The 18,379-nt window shown below is 38.3% G+C and overlaps 1 protein-coding gene across 6 annotated transcripts in view; it reads left to right on the forward strand.

Annotated features, from left to right (window-relative positions):
• LOC132124180 (netrin-G1-like) overlaps positions 1–18,379 on the forward strand; it is a 103,943-nt gene that overhangs the window by 5,406 nt on the left and 80,158 nt on the right. For all 6 annotated transcript variants that reach the window (XM_059535072.1, XM_059535066.1, XM_059535069.1 and 3 more), the window contains exon 2: positions 3,105–3,816. In XM_059535072.1, the coding sequence (XP_059391055.1) occupies positions 3,571–3,816 (246 nt within the window). In that variant the 5' untranslated portion in view covers positions 3,105–3,570. The remainder of the gene's footprint in view (positions 1–3,104; positions 3,817–18,379) is intronic.

Below are 18,379 nucleotides of genomic sequence, written 5' to 3' on the forward strand. Positions count from 1 at the left end.
TGTATAATTTGTATCATTGCCCCCAGCACATGACGCATTTGACTTCCCTGTAATAGTGGGATTAAATGATGAGATTGTTTGTGAATTCCCTCATCAGGGTCCTGTGTTAAACAAAATAGATGTTAGATGAGGTGACCTGCCTCAAATCACCCGGCTCTGTGTCATAATGCATTCCATACTCTGCGCCCGCCACATCACTGTAGGCAGCACAGAATAATTAAGAGGACTTGTATATGGATTATTGAAAGTGATAACAAGCCGGCTCGTGTGATCTTTAATGTGCCCTAGACACTTATCCTCCCTGTATCTCTAATGGCTCATTACATTGTCCTCTTTTCTTCTCTCATCCCTTGTCTTTTTGTCTCCCTTCCTTTCCTCAGTGTCTCAGATTAATTTTGTGCCCATCGAGATCTGCATGGCAAAAGTTTGCCAAGTTTTTGTCCCCCACCCTCAACATTAAAGCTGTTAAGAGGTTTGTCCCACCTACTCTTTCCCTTTCTCCTGCTGTCTCCTTTTTTTGCCCTGTTTCCTCACTCTGTCCTTGGTAAATCTGGAGAATCTAATCACATTCTCCATCCATAGTCTTGGATAATGGTCATTGTGATTGATGTGATGAGTTTTAATAGGAAATGTCCATGCTTTAAGATTCATAATAAATTGACCTTTTCCAATTCTACATGCATTTGTTTGGATTAATCCATAGGTTAAATGTAAAGTAAAGCAATGAAATAAATAGACTGAAATATTTTCTTTCTTTTTTCCTCCCTAATGCATGATTTAATGTATTGTTTTGGTCTGGTTTTCATTACAGCTAATGTGACTAATCAGTGCTTTTCAAAATTTAAGTACATCTCTGATCCTAAAATATTTGATAAAAATATGAACTCTTTCATCCACTAGCAACAAACACCCTTTTATTTAGGCAGTTTTGGTCTACATTCAGAATGTGATTTCATGCTCCATGTTTTTCTAATTGGAGATTATGCTCCATTACAGATGACCCCACTCAATTCGCTGTTCTGTGATTTTTCTGTGACAATGATTGTTCAAATTATTCTTTCTGCAATAGAATGTGCATGAGCTTTGCTCTGGTGAGATGAGAGCTCCTTTCTGAGGGTGGTCCACTGTGAGACTGCGCTGTGATCTGACTCACTGCTCCACCTCGTTTAGGGCTCATAAAGTTAATTGATCACTATGGGGCTGGTGATGGGATGAGAGTGGGGTCAGCATCTGTACTGACTGGACAGACTGATTAACAAGCAATAAAACGCTCCTGGTCCCCGCATTGAGAACGTGTGGTGGGTAGTAGTCAATTATTCCCCTGCCAACCTTCATCAGGGGGAACTGGCAACCTTTGCTCTCTCTTCATTTTGTAGCTGTGCTGTGCAGAAAATTTTGTTTTTGCAAAGCACACGTGGATGACTCTAATTGCTCTGTAACGATTGCTCTTAGCAGACAGCCAAAAGGTTACAAACTAATTGAATCTAAAAAACATTTCATATGGTAGAAATGGTGACATATTGGGTGATGGGTATAATGATTGTCTGAAAAAAAAAAAATCTTCTGATGTTGACAATGAGTACATTTACAGACAACAAAACAAAACAATAACTATCAGAAATTGGCTCATTATAAAAACCTTTTTTTAAGAGATCTCATGCAACCAATAAATTACATTTTTAATGGAAGACCATTCAAAAGTAACCTTATATTCTGATAAAATAGAAATCTGATAGAAATCTGATAGATAGAAATCTGATGTAAATAGACATATACATTGAATAACCTTACAGTTTTTATATGCAAAGCAACATGTTAAGAGCAAGCAGAAATATCTATAGCATAAATCAAGGCTTTTATTAAATCTAATAAATTCTCGATCTGGTTTTCCATGTTAAAAGAGCACCACTAAAGACATTTAGATTTCTTTAAACATTGTCAGTGTAATCAGTCTACACCATGCAATGTACTATAGTATTAGATTCAAATACAGTAAAAAAAAAAAAAAAAAAAAAAAAAAGTGAATGAGCCTTTGATTTTTCTTTTGAAAACATTCAGTTGTTCAGATCTCACAAGACCTTAGATATGGATCCTTTTGCAGCTTATCCTTCTATGTAGTATTTCTTATGTATTTTGTCTTTTCATTGCATCATTTTACTGTTCTTAAGCACAACTGATAAAAGCAGAACTTTGTTTGAGTTTAGTTTTTTTTTTTTAATTCCATTACTTGTTGCAGCTTTGTATTTTCAGACCTAACATTCAAAGACCCCACACATGCCTCAGAGAATAAGTCACTGTATGATTCTGGATGAAATATCTGTTCATTACAGTAGGATCAGGAAGGCAAAAACATTTGCTTTAACTGTGTAAATAATCAGTCAAGTGGTTGTGGTAGTAACTTTTGTGAGAGTAACCTTGTGATTTTGCCCCATACTCACAATTTAACAAATTCCTATACAAAAGGCATCCAAGCAATCATCAGCTTTGCACTGATGAAGTCATGGCCTAATGGTTAGAGAGTTTAACTTCTAACCCTAAGGTTGTGGGTTTGAGTCTCGGGCCGGCAATACCATGACTGAGGTGCTCTTGAGCGAGGCACTGAACCCGCAACTTCTCCCCGGGCGCTGCAGCATAAATGGCTGCCCACTGCTCCGGGTGTGTGTTCACTGCTGTGTGTGTGCACTTTGAATGGGTTAAATGCAGAGCATGAATTCTGAGTATGGGTCACCATACTTGGCAGTATGGCATGTCACTTTCATTTTCACTTATTCTCTGAATTCTGACCTGAAACCTCTACATCCTGTAATTTCATTGACTGATATAGCTGTCAGTCTATATTCAGTATCAAAAGAGTATTTTGGGTTTAGCTACAGTGGAAGAGAACGGGTCTGCAGTGGATTATGGGTAATGACACGAGTGAATGCATGAAAGCTCTCAAGATCACGTTTTCTTTGATGGCCTTTTAGATATCTGATATTTCTCATGATGCACAGAAGACACCTGACTGGCACCAACTCATAGGAATCGTCGCACTAATTTCCCCTTGCTGTCAAACTCTATCCCCTTGCTGATATTCACCATCACCTCTCATATTTTCTGTGCAGAGTGCAGATGCCAAGCTGCAAAAGAGGATGATTGACAGAAGGCAAAGCTGACACGGCTGTCAGTCAACATCCAGCCAGAGAGTCGATTCATCAGAGTGTCAGAAACCTTGCTCTCTCTCCAGCCCGACCGATCACTTCATCTTCTCTGCTTCCACTTCTCTTATCTCTGCTGGCACCCTGACCCTGCCCCTTCCCAGTGGATACAATAAAGAGCAGAAGTGGAGACAGAAGCATCAGGCCTGACGACCTTACAGTGACCAAAGGGAAGCTGGTATGCTGCTGCACCTCTTCTATCCCACATTCATCAGAAGGGTTATTTTGTGAACCAGACCCAGATCTTCCTCACCATTCCCACTTTCTCTATCTCTCCTTCTCTTGTGTATCTTTGAGAAGAAGGGTGCAGACAGATACTTTACATCACAGTGAATAGTCTATTGGAGGGGTGGCCCGAAAAAAGGAAGCAGTCATGCGTTTCCCACTGCTCTTGATACTGCAGGCAACATGGCTGACTGTTTGTCTGGCCACGCAGCATTATCCCACAACATGGGGACACTACGACTTGTGCAAATCAGAAGGCTACACGGACGAAGGTCCAACCTGGTATTACATGGCCTGTCAGCCAGAAGCTGCGGATATGACCAAGTACCTAAAAGTGTTTCTTGACCCACCCAACATCACCTGTGGAGACCCACCAGAGACCTACTGCACCCTGGTGAGTGAATGAATCATATGATTTCATTTACAGTGTATTAACTACCTGTGGTGGCTTCATCTCAATTTATATAATTTATTAATTTGCTTCACATTTGATAAGCAAATATATTCATGGTGCTACATACAGACTATAACTGATGTTAAACTGTTTTGATGACGTGGGATGGATCTGCATATTCTACAACCAGTAGGAACAGATATGCTCAAAAATACCTGAAAAAGTAGATTTCATTGATTTAGGCCATGAAAACTGCTAAGACTAAAAAGTAGTGCAGGTGAAACCTCAATTAATGTCACATTTGTGTCAGTGTAAATGATGTCCACTTCCTGTGCTGGGTCATTGACTTTTTCAATTTATATGGTTTATTTTCTTGTTTCATCTTTGGTGGAAGCCTTCATTAGGTCTTTGTGGAGAAAATGCTCTCTGTTATTAGCATTGAAAATGAGAGTTAGAGAGAAGAAGAGAGGGAGATAGACTGATGAAAGAGGCACTCGAAAAATCTCTCTTTAAGGAGGTGAGCTGTATGTCTTTTATGGGCAAATCTGAAGTGTTTAATTAGAAAAATGTAATTTGTACATTTAAACACAGTTCTTTGAAACTCACACCTGGCCTGCACTATTAGAAATTAGTTAATGGTTATCAGTGTTATTTGTGCTTGTGTGTATGTTTTTCGAAGACACAATGGCTAACATCTGAAGGTTCTTATACAGGTTCAGAGAGTGAGTCAGAGGCTGTTTACAGTATTTAAGAGGTGAAAATAATGAGTGGAGTGGGACAGTTCAGTGAGAGTCGACTGAGTGACAGAGGACCTAATATCTGGCGTGCAGGGAGTAAAAAGTGAATTATTCAATATGTTTTGTCACTAATGTGTTTTATTCATATGATACATTATTCAGAGCAATATCTGGGAGGCACCTTTAAAAATGCTGACTCTCTCTGATAGATTCTCAAGGTTAGAGCAAGGTCTGTTATCTATTTTGGAGGTTACTGTCACAATATAGCTCTGCTCTCTGGTTTCCCAAGGGCCCATAGTAAAAAAAAGACACATAATTTCACCCCAGCACACCAGTCAATGTCAATGTCAATGTCACCTTTATTTATATAGCGCTTTAAACAAAATACATTGCGTCAAAGCAACTGAACAACATTTATTAGGAAAACAGTGTCAATAATGCAAAAATGATAGTTAAAGGCAGTTCATCATTGGATTCAGTTATGTCATCTCTGTTCAGTTAAATAGTGTCTGTGCATTTATTTGCAATCAAGTCAACGATGTCGCTGTAGATGAAGTGTCCCCAACTAAGCAAGCCAGAGGCGACAGCGGCAAGGAACCGAAACTCCATCGGTGACAGAATGGAGAAAAAAACCTTGGGAGAAACCAGGCTCAGTTGGGGGGCCAGTTCTCCTCTGACCAGACGAAACCAGTAGTTCAATTCCAGACTGCAGCAAAGTCAAATTGTGCAGAAGAATCATCTGTTTCCTGTGGTCTTGTCCTGGTGCTCCTCTGAGACAAGGTCTTTACAGGGGATCTGTATCTGGGGCTCTAGTTGTCCTGGTCTCCGCTGTCTTTCAGGGATGTAGAGGTCCTTTCTAGGTGCTGATCCACCATCTGGTCTGGATACGTACTGGATCCGGGTGACTGCAGTGACCCTCTGATCTGGACACAGACTGGATCTGGTGGCCACGGTGACCTCGGAACAAGAGAGAAACAGACAAATATTAGCGTAGATGCCATTCTTCTAATGATGTAGCAAGTACATAGGGTGTTATGGGAAGTGTATCCGGTTCCGGTTTACCTAATTAATGCAGCCTAAAAATCCTTTAACGGATTTGGATAATAAAAGCATATTCGTTTGTTATGTGTATGCCAGGTTAAAGAGATGGGTCTTTAATCTAGATTTAAACTGCAAGAGTGTGTCTGCCTCCCGAACAATGTTAGGTAGGTTATTCCAGAGTTTGGGCGCCAAATAGGAAAAGGATCTGCCGCCTGCAGTTGATTTTGATATTCTAGGTATTATCAAATTGCCTGAGTTTTGAGAACGTAGCGGACGTAGAGGGTTATAATTTAAAAGGAGCTCATTCAAATACTGAGGAGCTAAACCATTCAGGGCTTTATAAGTAATAAGCAATATTTTAAAATCTATGCGATGCTTGATAGGGAGCCAGTGCAGTGTTGACAGGACCGGGCTAATATGGTCATACTTCCTGGTTCTAGTAAGAACTCTTGCTGCTGCATTTTGGACTAGCTGTAGTTTGTTTACTAAGCGTGCAGAACAACCACCCAATAAAGCATTACAATAATCTAACCTTGAGGTCATAAATGCGTGGATTAACATTTCTGCATTTGACATTGAGAGCATAGGCCGTAATTTAGATATATTTTTGAGATGGAAAAATGCAGTTTTACAAATGCTAGAAACGTGGCTTTCTAAGGAAAGATTGCGATCAAGTAGCACACCTAGGTTCCTAACTGATGATGAAGAATTGACAGAGCAACCATCAAGTCTTAGACAGTGTTCTAGGTTATTACAAGCAGAGTTTTTAGGCCCTATAATTAACACCTCTGTTTTTTCAGAATTTAGCAGTAAGAAATTACTCGTCATCCAGTTTTTTATATCGACTATGCAATCCATTAGTTTTTCAAATTGGTGTGTTTCACCGGGCTGCGAAGAAATATAGAGCTGAGTATCATCAGCATAACAGTGAAAGCTAACACCATGTTTCCTGATGATATCTCCCAAGGGTAACATATAAAGCGTGAAGAGTAGCGGCCCTAGTACTGAGCCTTGAGGTACTCCATACTGCACTTGTGATCGATAGGATACATCTTCATTCACTGCTACGAACTGATGGCGGTCATATAAGTACGATTTAAACCATGCTAATGCACTTCCACTGATGCCAACAAAGTATTCAAGTCTATGCAAAAGAATGTTGTGGTCAATTGTGTCAAACGCAGCACTAAGATCCAATAAAACTAATAGAGAGATACACCCACGATCAGATGATAAGAGCAGATCATTTGTAACTCTAAGAAGAGCAGTCTCAGTACTATGATACGGTCTAAATCCTGACTGGAAATCCTCACATATACCATTTTTCTCTAAGAAGGAATATAATTGTGTGGATACCACCTTTTCTAGTATCTTGGACAGAAAAGGGAGATTCGAGATTGGTCTATAATTAACTAGTTCTTTGGGGTCAAGTTGTGGTTTTTTGATGAGAGGCTTAATAACAGCCAGTTTGAAGGTTTTGGGGACATGTCCTAATGACAATGAGGAATTAATAATAGTCAGAAGAGGATCTATGACTTCTGGAAGCACCTCTTTCAGGAGCTTAGATGGTATAGGGTCTAACATACATGTTGTTGGTTTAGATGATTTAACAAGTTTATACAATTCTTCCTCTCCTATAGTAGAGAATGAGTGGAACTGTTCCTCAGGGGGTCTATAGTGCACTGTCTGATGTGATACTGTAGCTGACGGCTGAATGGTTGCAATTTTATCTCTAATAGTATCGATTTTAGAAGTAAAGTAGTTCATAAAGTCATTACTGCTGTGGTGTTGGGAAATGTCAACACTTGTTGAGGCTTTATTTTTCGTTAATTTAGCCACTGTATTGAATAAATACCTGGGGTTATGTTTGTTTTCTTCTAAAAGAGAAGAAAAGTAATCGGATCTAGCAGTTTTTAATGCTTTTCTGTAGGATATGTTACTTTCCCGCCAAGCAATACGAAATACCTCTAGTTTTGTTTTCCTCCAGCTGCGCTCCATTTTTCGGGCTGCTCTCTTTAGGGTGCGAGTATGCTCATTATACCATGGTGTAAAACTGTTTTCCTTAACCTTCCTTAAGCGTAAAGGAGCAACTTTATTTAAAGTGCTAGAAAAGAGAGAGTCCATAGTTTCTGTTACATCATCAAGTTGTTCTGAGGTTTTGGATATGCTAAAGAATTTGGTTACATCAGGAAGATAACTTAAAAAGCAGTCTTTTGTGTTAGAAGTTATGGTTCTTCCATACTTGTAACAATAAGTAGAATTTACAATTTTGGCTATATGAATTTTGCAAAGAACTAAATAATGATCTGAGATATCATCACTTGGCTGAATAATTTCAACACCATCAACATCAATTCCATGTGACAGTATTAAATCTAGAGTATGATTTCGACAATGAGTAGGTCCTGAAACGTGTTGTCTAACACCAATAGAGTTCAGAATGTCTATAAATGCTGATCCCAATGCATCGTTTTCATTATCAACATGGATATTAAAATCACCAACTATTAAAACTTTATCTGCAGCCAGAACTAACTCGGATGTAAAATCACCAAACTCTTTAATAAAGTCTGTATGGTGCCCTGGTGGCCTGTATACAGTAGCCAGTACAAACATAACAGGGGATTTATCATTAACATTTGTTTCTTTGGATAATGTTATATGAAATACCATTACTTCAAACGAGTTATACTTGTAGCCTGCCCTCTGAGAAATCCTGAAAACGTTGTTATAAATTGAAGCAACACCTCCACCTTTGCCTTTTAGACGGGGCTCATGTTTATAACAGTAATCTTGGGGGGTGGACTCATTTAAAATAATGTAATCATCAGGTTTTAGCCAGGTTTCTGTCAAACAGAGTACATCTATATTATGATCAGTGATCATATTATTTACAAAAAGTGTTTTCGTAGAAAGGGATCTGATATTCAATAAGCCAAGCTTTATCATTTGTTTATCCATATTGCTTCTGTTTTTTATTTGTTGAACCTCAATTAAATTGTTAATCTTAGCTTGGTTTGGACGTTTTTTGTATTTTCTAGTTCGGGGAACAGACACAGTCTCTATAGTGTGATATCTAGGTGAAGAAGTCTCTATGTGCTGAGAATTAACTGACCTCTGTGACGGGAGGCAGCTAGCAGACGGTCGGTTTAGCCAGTCTGTCTGCTTCCTGACCTGGGCCCCAGTTAGTCAAGTATAAACACTAAGACTATTTGCCATATTTCTAGAGAGAAGAGTGGCGCCACCCCAGGAGGGATGAAGACCATCTCTTTTAAACAGGTCAGGTCTGCCCCAGAAGCTCGTCCAATTGTCTATGAAACCTATGTTATTCTGTGGGCACCACTTAGACATCCAGCCATTGAGTGATGACAATCTGCTATGCATCTCATCACCACGGTAAGCAGGGAGGGGACCAGAGCATATTACAGTGTCTGACATCGTGCTTGCAAGTTCACACACCTCTTTAATGTTATTTTTAGTGATCTCCGACTGGCGAAGTCGAACATCATTAGCGCCGGCATGAATAACAATCTTACTGTATTTACGTTTAACATTAGCCAGCACTTTTAAATTTGCCAAGATGTCAGGCGCTCTGGCTCCCGGTAAACATTTGACTATGGTGGCTGGTGTCTCTATATTCACGTTCCGTACAATAGAATCACCAATAACTAGAGCACTTTCATCAGGTTTCTCAGTGGGTGCATCACTGAGTGGGGAGAACCTGTTTAATGTTTTGATCGGAACAGAAGAGCGGTGTTTTGACCCACGACTACGCTGCCTCACCGTCACCCAGTTGCCCTGCTGCTGGGGCTCTGTTTCCGGAACCGAACAATGTACAGGAATCCCTGAGCTAGACGCATCCAAAGCCGTATCTAGAGCCCTAACATTCTTACTGTCCTCAATTAAAGTTTGGATGCGTGTCTCTAATTCTGAAATCTTCTCTGTCAGCCTAACTATTTCCCTGCATTTATCACATGTGAATCCCTCATCAGCGACAGAGATAGATAAACTGTACATGTGGCAAGAGGTGCAAGAAACAATGATAGGAGAAGCCATTACTCACCGTGCTTGATGAAAATTCTTACTGCGGTTGTTTGATGAACTTGTGAAAAACTGGAGCGAGGGAGAGAAGAAAAAAAAAAAAAAAAAAAAACAGCGATAGGTTCGAATGAAAACGCTAATGACAAGCTAACGAGTGCTAACGCTTTGCAGGTGTACTGCACTCACGGAAATAAAATAAAAGTGAACGATCAAAGTTAATCTGATAAGATTGATCGATAATATCAGAAATATGGTGTGAATTAAGTTATATTTTACCACTTTAAAAAAAACAGAGAGAGATATTAAGATAAAGATTCTAGAGAAAAAAATAAAATAAAAACAGCTACACGGAGCTACAATTTGCTACAGAAGGCCAACAGGAAGTAGAGAAAACACTGTCCAACAGCGACACCTGCCGAGTGTATGATTGGAAGGGTGAGTGTTGTGATTGTTCAGCTCCAGAATTAGATTAATCAGAATTAGATTAATCACCAGTCAGTTATTATTGCAATAACAGATGACTGACAAACAGCATGCACTGTGGTCATGCCTGCCTTCATCCCTGGCCCCAATATTACTTATAAAATGTCTGTGGCATTCTAAAAGTTCTAAAAGAAATATAGTTCCTAGTTGCAACAAACCTGATTTAACAATTGAGTAGGCTTATAGACCAAGTATAAAATATTCACTGTAAAACATTTCTGGTATTGCTAGGTGATAAGGCCCCCTTGTTGTTAAGCAACATAAAATACAATTGTCCAACCTTGAAATCCACTCAGCTTTCTGCCAGTGCATCTTTCTGATCAATTTCTGTGCTGTTAGCCATAAATTGGCAGCAGGCATTACATAGATATACTGATTAAGCCACTAACACTTTTAACGATGTCTGTAATCATTCTTTTATTTCCGGCTATTGTCATTAGTGTTCTTTATACAAGAGCTCAATCCTCCGTAATTGATTTCTACTCAGGCAGGCCATGGGCTTCTCTCTCCCTCCCTCTCTGAGGCTGCTGGGCTGTTTCCTCTGATTAGACCCGTAACAGCCATCGGAGGCAGACAGTGAACCCGCTCCAGGCTGGAGAAAACCAAGCACTGGAGAGACCAATGCTTTAGCCTACAATCTGAAGTGAAGCTGGACAGATCTATTTGTGAAAAGCCTTTATATTGCCATGGGTGATGACCTTCTCTATGGCAAAAACCTGACCCTCTTGCCCTATACCACATAATAACACCTGCTCAGACGCTCTTTAAATGGAACCTGTGATGTAGGCAGTGCTGTTTGTCTCTGAATGTTTTGTACTTTTGTTGTCCAAAACTGTGGATTTAATGCCAAAGACTTCTAGATTTGATAACAGTCAGTTGAGGATGAATACTTTATCAGACTTTGTACACACTAACTAGTGGGGTGGTAGTCAGATACACTTCTCTATTTACACCAGAACACCACAGATTTGCTCACAATCTTTGTCTTATTGTCTGTCTCAACATCTGAACTTTTTAAGGAAATGTCTCTCACATTTAAATACTCCCCACCTCAAGCTTTTGGCCCTTTGAGCGATTCCACAAATTTGCCCTTGTATTTAACCTCTGGAAATTCTCTCGTTACACTTCTGCTCACATCTTTACACTGTCTGCCAGTAATTGCTAGAATAAATTTAAGACCTGCCTAAAATGCTGCTTTGGTCTTTGCCACCACTAACTTTAGACTTTAATCAAACAGTTCCAACCTGGTCACTCTGATCAGCCATTTCTGTCACCTTGTTTCCCAATTTATCCATGTTCACACTTATCATGCTCTGATATTTTTTTTTTTCACACTTGCTTCTCGATATTGAATTTGAACTCTCTAAATATCAGTACAGCCAGTTTCAGTAAAAAAAAACAACAACAACAACACATACATCCTTCACAGAAGACCTGAATGACAGAGAGCTGATAAGGATAATGAAATAATTACAAAGTTAAATAAAGAAAGCAAGATTGTGGTTTAAAAATCATAATGGCTTTCAGTTGAAGATTGTCCCATTCCAGCATTATTCAAGCTTTCATTTATTCTATAAAGTGACCACTTTATTTATGTTTTGATATATAATTCTGACCTTTTCCTGCATATTTCTGAGGGATACTGCAGAGCTCAGGAAGTGATGGAAGACATTTTGCAGGGCTCCAGGCTGGGACCAAACAGTAGCATTTTGCGACCATTTTTTTTAGAGGTCGCACTTAATGCATTGACAATTGTGTTAAAAGCATAACCAGTCAGTCTCTTTTTTTTTATTCCCCTCCCCCACTATTGTATTATCTTCTCAGGTTTACCTGCTCAACGTCAGAAAGGTGCGCACAGCAAAAATTACGTGATTGTTGAGGAAACAATGGATGGTTTTTGAGCTAAAGTAAAAGACTGCTTCTTAAACCAGAACATTTGAATATATTAGTATTTTTTTGTGGGGGGAAAAAGATGCAATCACCATCACCGACAGCAAGTTTAGTTTTACTTTTATTTTTGTTTTCATTTTGAAAAGCTTGTTATGTTTGCTATTTACATCACATTATGTGATGGAGGTTCTCTTTTATTTAATTTTTTAGGGCTGGGCAAGGTAACGTGTTATCATCGCGTTAACGCATTGACAGATTAATGCTGACAATTATTTTATCGTGCATTAACAGTTTTTCTTTCTTGCAATTTTAAAGGAAGTTGCTCACTGACTCTGAATACACATACAGACAAACATGGGTCACAGGAGGGGTGGGATGTTGATCAGTACTGGTTTGGGATGGGAGTCATCACGCATCAACATTCACAAAGCACTGTTCACTGTTATTTTTAACAGATAACAATGCAGCAAGCTCATAATCACTACTTCATAAGTGGGAAATAGGAAGTTTCTGATAGCACGTGAAGACAGTAGAGAAGCGCTCTCGCTCAGCCCAGTGGAGTGCATCGTTTTGTTAACTTTGTGGTTTACTATTTTGAGTCGTCTGGCACACCTCTTCCAACCGAGCATGGCACAGAGCAATCACACTACTCAAACAAAAGCTTCAAGGGTCAAACGCGCTCGGTCATGGTTCTAAACGCCTAGTGTGAGTACACCCTTATTCTCCCGCATCCCACACAATACGCTCTACTCATCAAGTGGTGTCCCACGCCACACACTGTTCCGTAGGGTCCCGCAATTGTGCAGGTCTTTACTTGGAAGGTGCCTGTTTTATGTTATGATAGAGGCTCTGGACTCTGAGCATAGCTTTTTCTTTAACAAACTATAAACTATTTTCTAGAAAATCATTAATTCCCTGGCAGTGGCAAATAGCTTTGTTAGTTGAGATTTACAATAAATATTTTAACTGCTACTATGTAAAAGGAATACAAAAACCACCTTATTTGTTTAGTGTTTGCAAACTAAATATTATTGCACTTTTGTTCATATAGCAGTACTTTTAAATGAAAAAAGTGCACATTACACTACTTTTGAATTCATTATTGAATTTTGTAAAATCATGTTTAATCGCAGTTTTTTTTTTTACCTTTGCTCATCATTAATTGTTTTATTTGATTCCTCAGTGTTTGCTAAACGTTCTGTAATTTATTGTCAAACCTAATCTTATTCGTTTATGTTTATAAACATTTAGTAAGCTAGTTTGTCATTGTATCTTACTGTTTTGTTGTTGTGATTTTTAATTAAGAATAACAATGAATCCATCTTTTGTTTTAGTCTTAAAAAGTGAAAGGTGTGTAGATGTAATCAAAACAGACAATTATCTCTTCTTGTAAAATGTGACAACAAGATCACAAATTCGAAAGTAAAAGCACCCGAAACCTGACTTATAGCATAGCAAAGAGAAACTCCTGTTCCCAAATCATGTGCTCGTGGGACCAACTGAGAAAGTTTGTCGCAAAAGAGCGACCAGTGGGAAGTATTAGTCTGGAGCCCTGTTTTAGTTCATCAGCCTTCTTTTAGAGCAGTGCAATTCCTCAAGTGGCTTAGCATTGACATTTCAGTGAGATTTGAGTGTCCTGTCAGCTACAATATGCCTCCTCTCATATTTAAATGTGCATCTCAATGAAAGCAGAGGGGAAAAGGATCCCGCCAATGCAGTGTAGTCTCAGACAAATGGTGACATTTGACTTTAATCAAATAGTTTATTCATGCCGAATTCATGCTGAGAGATTGCACAAAACCAGCCACAAAGCAGCTTTTCAAAAGTGCTGACTTTGCAAATATTTGCATTTTAACACTATTGAAAAACTAATTACTTTTCAATAGAGCTGTTAAACATCTGAGTAGCTGTGCCACATGATTAATATTATTTTTTGTTTTTATCTGAGTTTAGCTGCTGTAATGGCTGACTAAAGTGGCTGCTTGGTATCAGAACCTAACATTCAAAAAGTGAACAAATCAGATGGAATTATCTTAATCAGGCTTTAGAACAACCCTCTAGAATAAAAATTTAAACCCCAGTTCAGACTACATGATTTTGTTTGTTGGTTACATCAAACAAACAGTGTTTTTTTTTTTTTTTTTTGCCTTGTTTTGTCATCAGAAAAGCCCAAAAAACTGTCAAAGAGTACTGAGGTAAAAATAGTTTTTATTTGAGCTTTTCTCTCTGTCATGGTAGCCCCTTAAGGAAACATCATAAATGCTGGAATATCATTGCCATAGCTCCACAAACATTTCCTCCATTGTAAAATTCCACCTAGCAGGACCGATACCATTGTCTCTCTTTTGTTTTGGCATGTTTGAAAGCATGTACAAATGTGCTCCTCTGCTCCTATTGGCCATGTCACAGATATGGGAACTAGTCATGGATGACAGAAAATATATTAAACATGCTCATCTTTATGTTGTGAAGCATCGCAGACGTGGTATCAGTTGTCACCCACTATGACACAATACACAAGAAGATAGGATTGAATCTTGCGTCCTGACGCAAATTGTCATTTATGAATCCCCAAGACACTCTACGTAAAGCAGATTTTGCCAAAATCGGGCTAAAATTGTGTAGTCTGAACCGGGCATTAGACAGAGCATGTATGACATTGAAAGAATGCTTGGACGGTTCAGCTCTTTGAAAGTCAAGCAGAAACATATTTCATTTACATTTACATTTACATTCTTCATCATGTTCTTGATTTTAGACTTTTGTAACACTACTCATGTATAGCACTGTGAGAGTTGACACTGTCAGCTGTTTGGTGGCTTGGCATTATGAATGAAAACAGATGGGTTCAAATAGTACTGAAGGGTCTCCCTCGATGTGGGTCATCGAGCATGGCACTTAACCTCTGCTTACTCCATGGGGTCTGCAGAACTACTGTATGCATGTGTGTTCTGACCCATCCCTTTGCCTCTCACAAAAAAGTTAAAAAAATTGATCACAGGGAAACTCACGATCAAGGCTGACGTGTGGAAATTCCACGTTTGGTTTTCTAAAAGCTGTTGCAACAAAAAAATACTTTCAGAAGGGCATAGTCAATTGTATCATGCTTTATTAGCTGCTCTGCTTTGTGTGTCACCGGCTATGCTGTTGAATAAGGTTTGACAATTGTCTTTGCATTCAAATGGACACTGATCTAGAAATAGAATGCTTATTAATTTTAATGCTGAGACCTAACTCAAGTAAGCATTGTCTTATCCATTTTATCTACAGTGACACCCACTGACAACTTGTCATGTTATAATGCCCCCTCTATGGCTTTGTAGACCCCAACGGATAGCCACCGAATGAATATTTGCTATATGAGTTTTGTCATTCAGACGAAAATGCTATGACAGGATGGGTAGAAGATTGGACCTTAACAAAACACACACAGATCTGTTAGCCATTTACCCTTTTTTATTTTATTCACCCTGGTGATATCATTCCTGCAATAACAGTAAGTAGTATTCCCTGCTGTAGAAGCTTCATGTGCTTGTTCTAACTCTATCAGGACATAGATTAAGTATAATGGCTGCTACAACAAGATAAGAATGTATTTCCCCAATGCTGCTATCCCATAATGTATGCTGACAATGTTTCATCAGTTTTTTGTACCTGCCGAATGTAGAATGGAGAGGACAACAGAACCATCCATTGGAAATTCCCCATTATATTATACAATAAAGTCCCATACATCACACATAAATACACGCAGATAGTGTACAATCTTATCTTTCTCTTGCAAAGGTTGAAGGAAGTAGAGGTGGCTTAAGTTAAAATGACATTAATATAAACATTTATCCTGACATTTACACTCACAGAATTGCATAAAAAAAGATAACAAGTGAATGTGACTCAACTCAAAAATCATAAACTTAAATTAATGAAATTTTTTTACCAACCATCAAAGTGTACATTAGAATATTGGAAAATAATTTTGTCTGCTCTGTAATTTGCTCTGTGATTATGTCCAGCACAACATGTTCCTGGATCAACATCTTTCGTTGACCCTGGATCAACATTATTATTAAAAATATAGATTTAACCCAATCCCTACCCCTAAACCTAACCCTACCCATAATTTATTCCTAAAATAATTGGGAAATGATAGCTGATTAACAAGGTTGTAGAAGCACCTAACCCTGATTGTAAGCCTAAAACAGATATTTCCTGAAAAGTAATATCTGAATTCTGATTGGTTGATTGGAATGTTGTTCCAGGATCAACAAGGATGTTGATCCTGGAACATGTTGTACTTGGTGAAATCACGCTCACCATGTCCAGCTGGAGCTCTGCAGATAATGAGAGCACCGTCATTTAGCTTCTAGTTTTTATTTCTATGACACAGGGAATTTTCTTTAATGTATTCCATTTGACTAAGGGCTTCTTTTCTCTCTCCCTTTCTAAGATGAGGCTAAATCCTCTCTGCTGGTAATGGGGCTTTTGTTGGTTTCCACAGTTCATCACGCATGGAAAATTCTCAGCTCAAACCTTCTCTGAGGACGGTTTCTAAGAATAGTCAGAATTCTGTAGTAGCCTATTTGAAATGGGCCCTAGGATTCCATTTACTTTTAATTGCTGTCTCTGCCTTTAGGCGACAGATCCCTCCCTCCATCTTTCTTTCTTTCTTTCTTTCTTTCTTTCTTTCTTTCTTTCTTTCTTTCTTTCTTTCTTTTCTTTCTTTCTTTCTTTCTCACATCCATTCTATTTTCCTGTGTTTGTTGTTGTATTTGTCTCACTCTCAGTGTTACTAGCACCATTATGCTTGTGTTGACTGTGCAGACATGGTGACTTTCACAATCTGTTTGGCATTCGAAAGCGTAAAAGGCTGCAAAATGGAAATGATTCAATAAGCGCTAGATAATAAACTACTATCTACTCACATAGTAAACATAGACTCATGGATCAAACACTCACTAACTGCTAAGACCTCTATAATAATTTACCCACTTGAATGAAACATTCCGCGTGCAGTACGAGGACATAGATCGCTTTTTCACTGGTGAATTAGATCCATGAAGGCTGGTATAATTTACAGGACTAGATCCACTGTTACAGCCATATTAAAGGCCTGTTGTGCATGCAAGATTAGCAAATATGTGAGGTTTCTAGATGTCAAAGCCAAGCCATTTACTAATTGGAGACAGATAAAAAGAATAAAGGAAGGACCTTATTGATAAATAAATTGATCTCCTTAAATGGGCATTGGACCACAAACAGCTACATTTCTTAACTGAGGTGAAAGGGATTGATTGAAAAGAAGAAACAAAAAAGAAACTTCACAAACACACAATTCAAGCCATCTCTCTCGTTTTCTCTCTTTTTCAGAATGGTCAGTGGAGGATGGATTAATAGGGTTATTCGTTTTCAAGGAGAGGAAAGAAAACGAAAAAGCTGTCTTTTCAAGGGATAGTAGGTGATGAGAAAAGGGCTGAGGAGGCTCTTTGCAGGCCTTGAGGGCTGGATCTCTCTGTCTGAGAGCCATGTGAAGACAGAAAGAAAGAGAGAGACTGGCTGTCTTCACTGGCCCCCAGACAGAGTGCTTCAACTGACTGCCAGTTCAAAAATCCAATGATCTGTTACGTCTGTCCCAGGCAGTGCCGAGAAGATTCAAAAATCAATAACAATGCAATCAGTACTGAGAATCAAATGCTAAATATTTCCCTAGACATTTGCTGCAGAATGACATTTGCTTTTTTGATGAATTGCTAATGTGCTTCTGAGCTTATTGCTAGTAGTCTACGGTCGACAATCAGGTGTAACACTGCCTCTGCAGAAGAGCCCAAAATTTCATACAAATATTTATGACATTTGCTTTATTTTATTCACTTAATGGATGTGTTCTAGAAGTTATTTCTGACTCTCTCTCTCTCTCTCTCTCTCTCTCTCTCTCTATATATATATATATATATATACAGTACAGACCAAAAGTTTGGAAACATTACTATTTTTAATGTTTTTGAAAGAAGTTTCTTCTGCTCATCAAGCCTGCATTTATTTGATCAAAAATACAGAAAAAAATGTAATATTGTGATATATTATTACAATTTAAAATAATTGTTTTTAAATTTATTATACTTTAAATTATCATTTATTTCTGTGATGCAAAGCTGAATTTTTAGGATCATTATCACATGATCCTTCAGAAATTATTCTAATATGATGATTCATTATCAAAGTTGGGAACAGTTCTGCTGATTAATATTTTTTCAGAACATGTGATACTTTTTTAGGATACTTTGATGAATAAAAAGTAAAAAAAAAAAAAAAAAGAAGCTATGTTTTTAAAATATAAATATTTTTTTAATAACAATATACACTACTGGTCAGTA

The sequence above is a fragment of the Carassius carassius genome, chromosome 42 (assembly GCF_963082965.1).
Source record: "Carassius carassius chromosome 42, fCarCar2.1, whole genome shotgun sequence".
NCBI classification, from domain to species: Eukaryota; Metazoa; Chordata; class Actinopteri; order Cypriniformes; family Cyprinidae; genus Carassius; species Carassius carassius.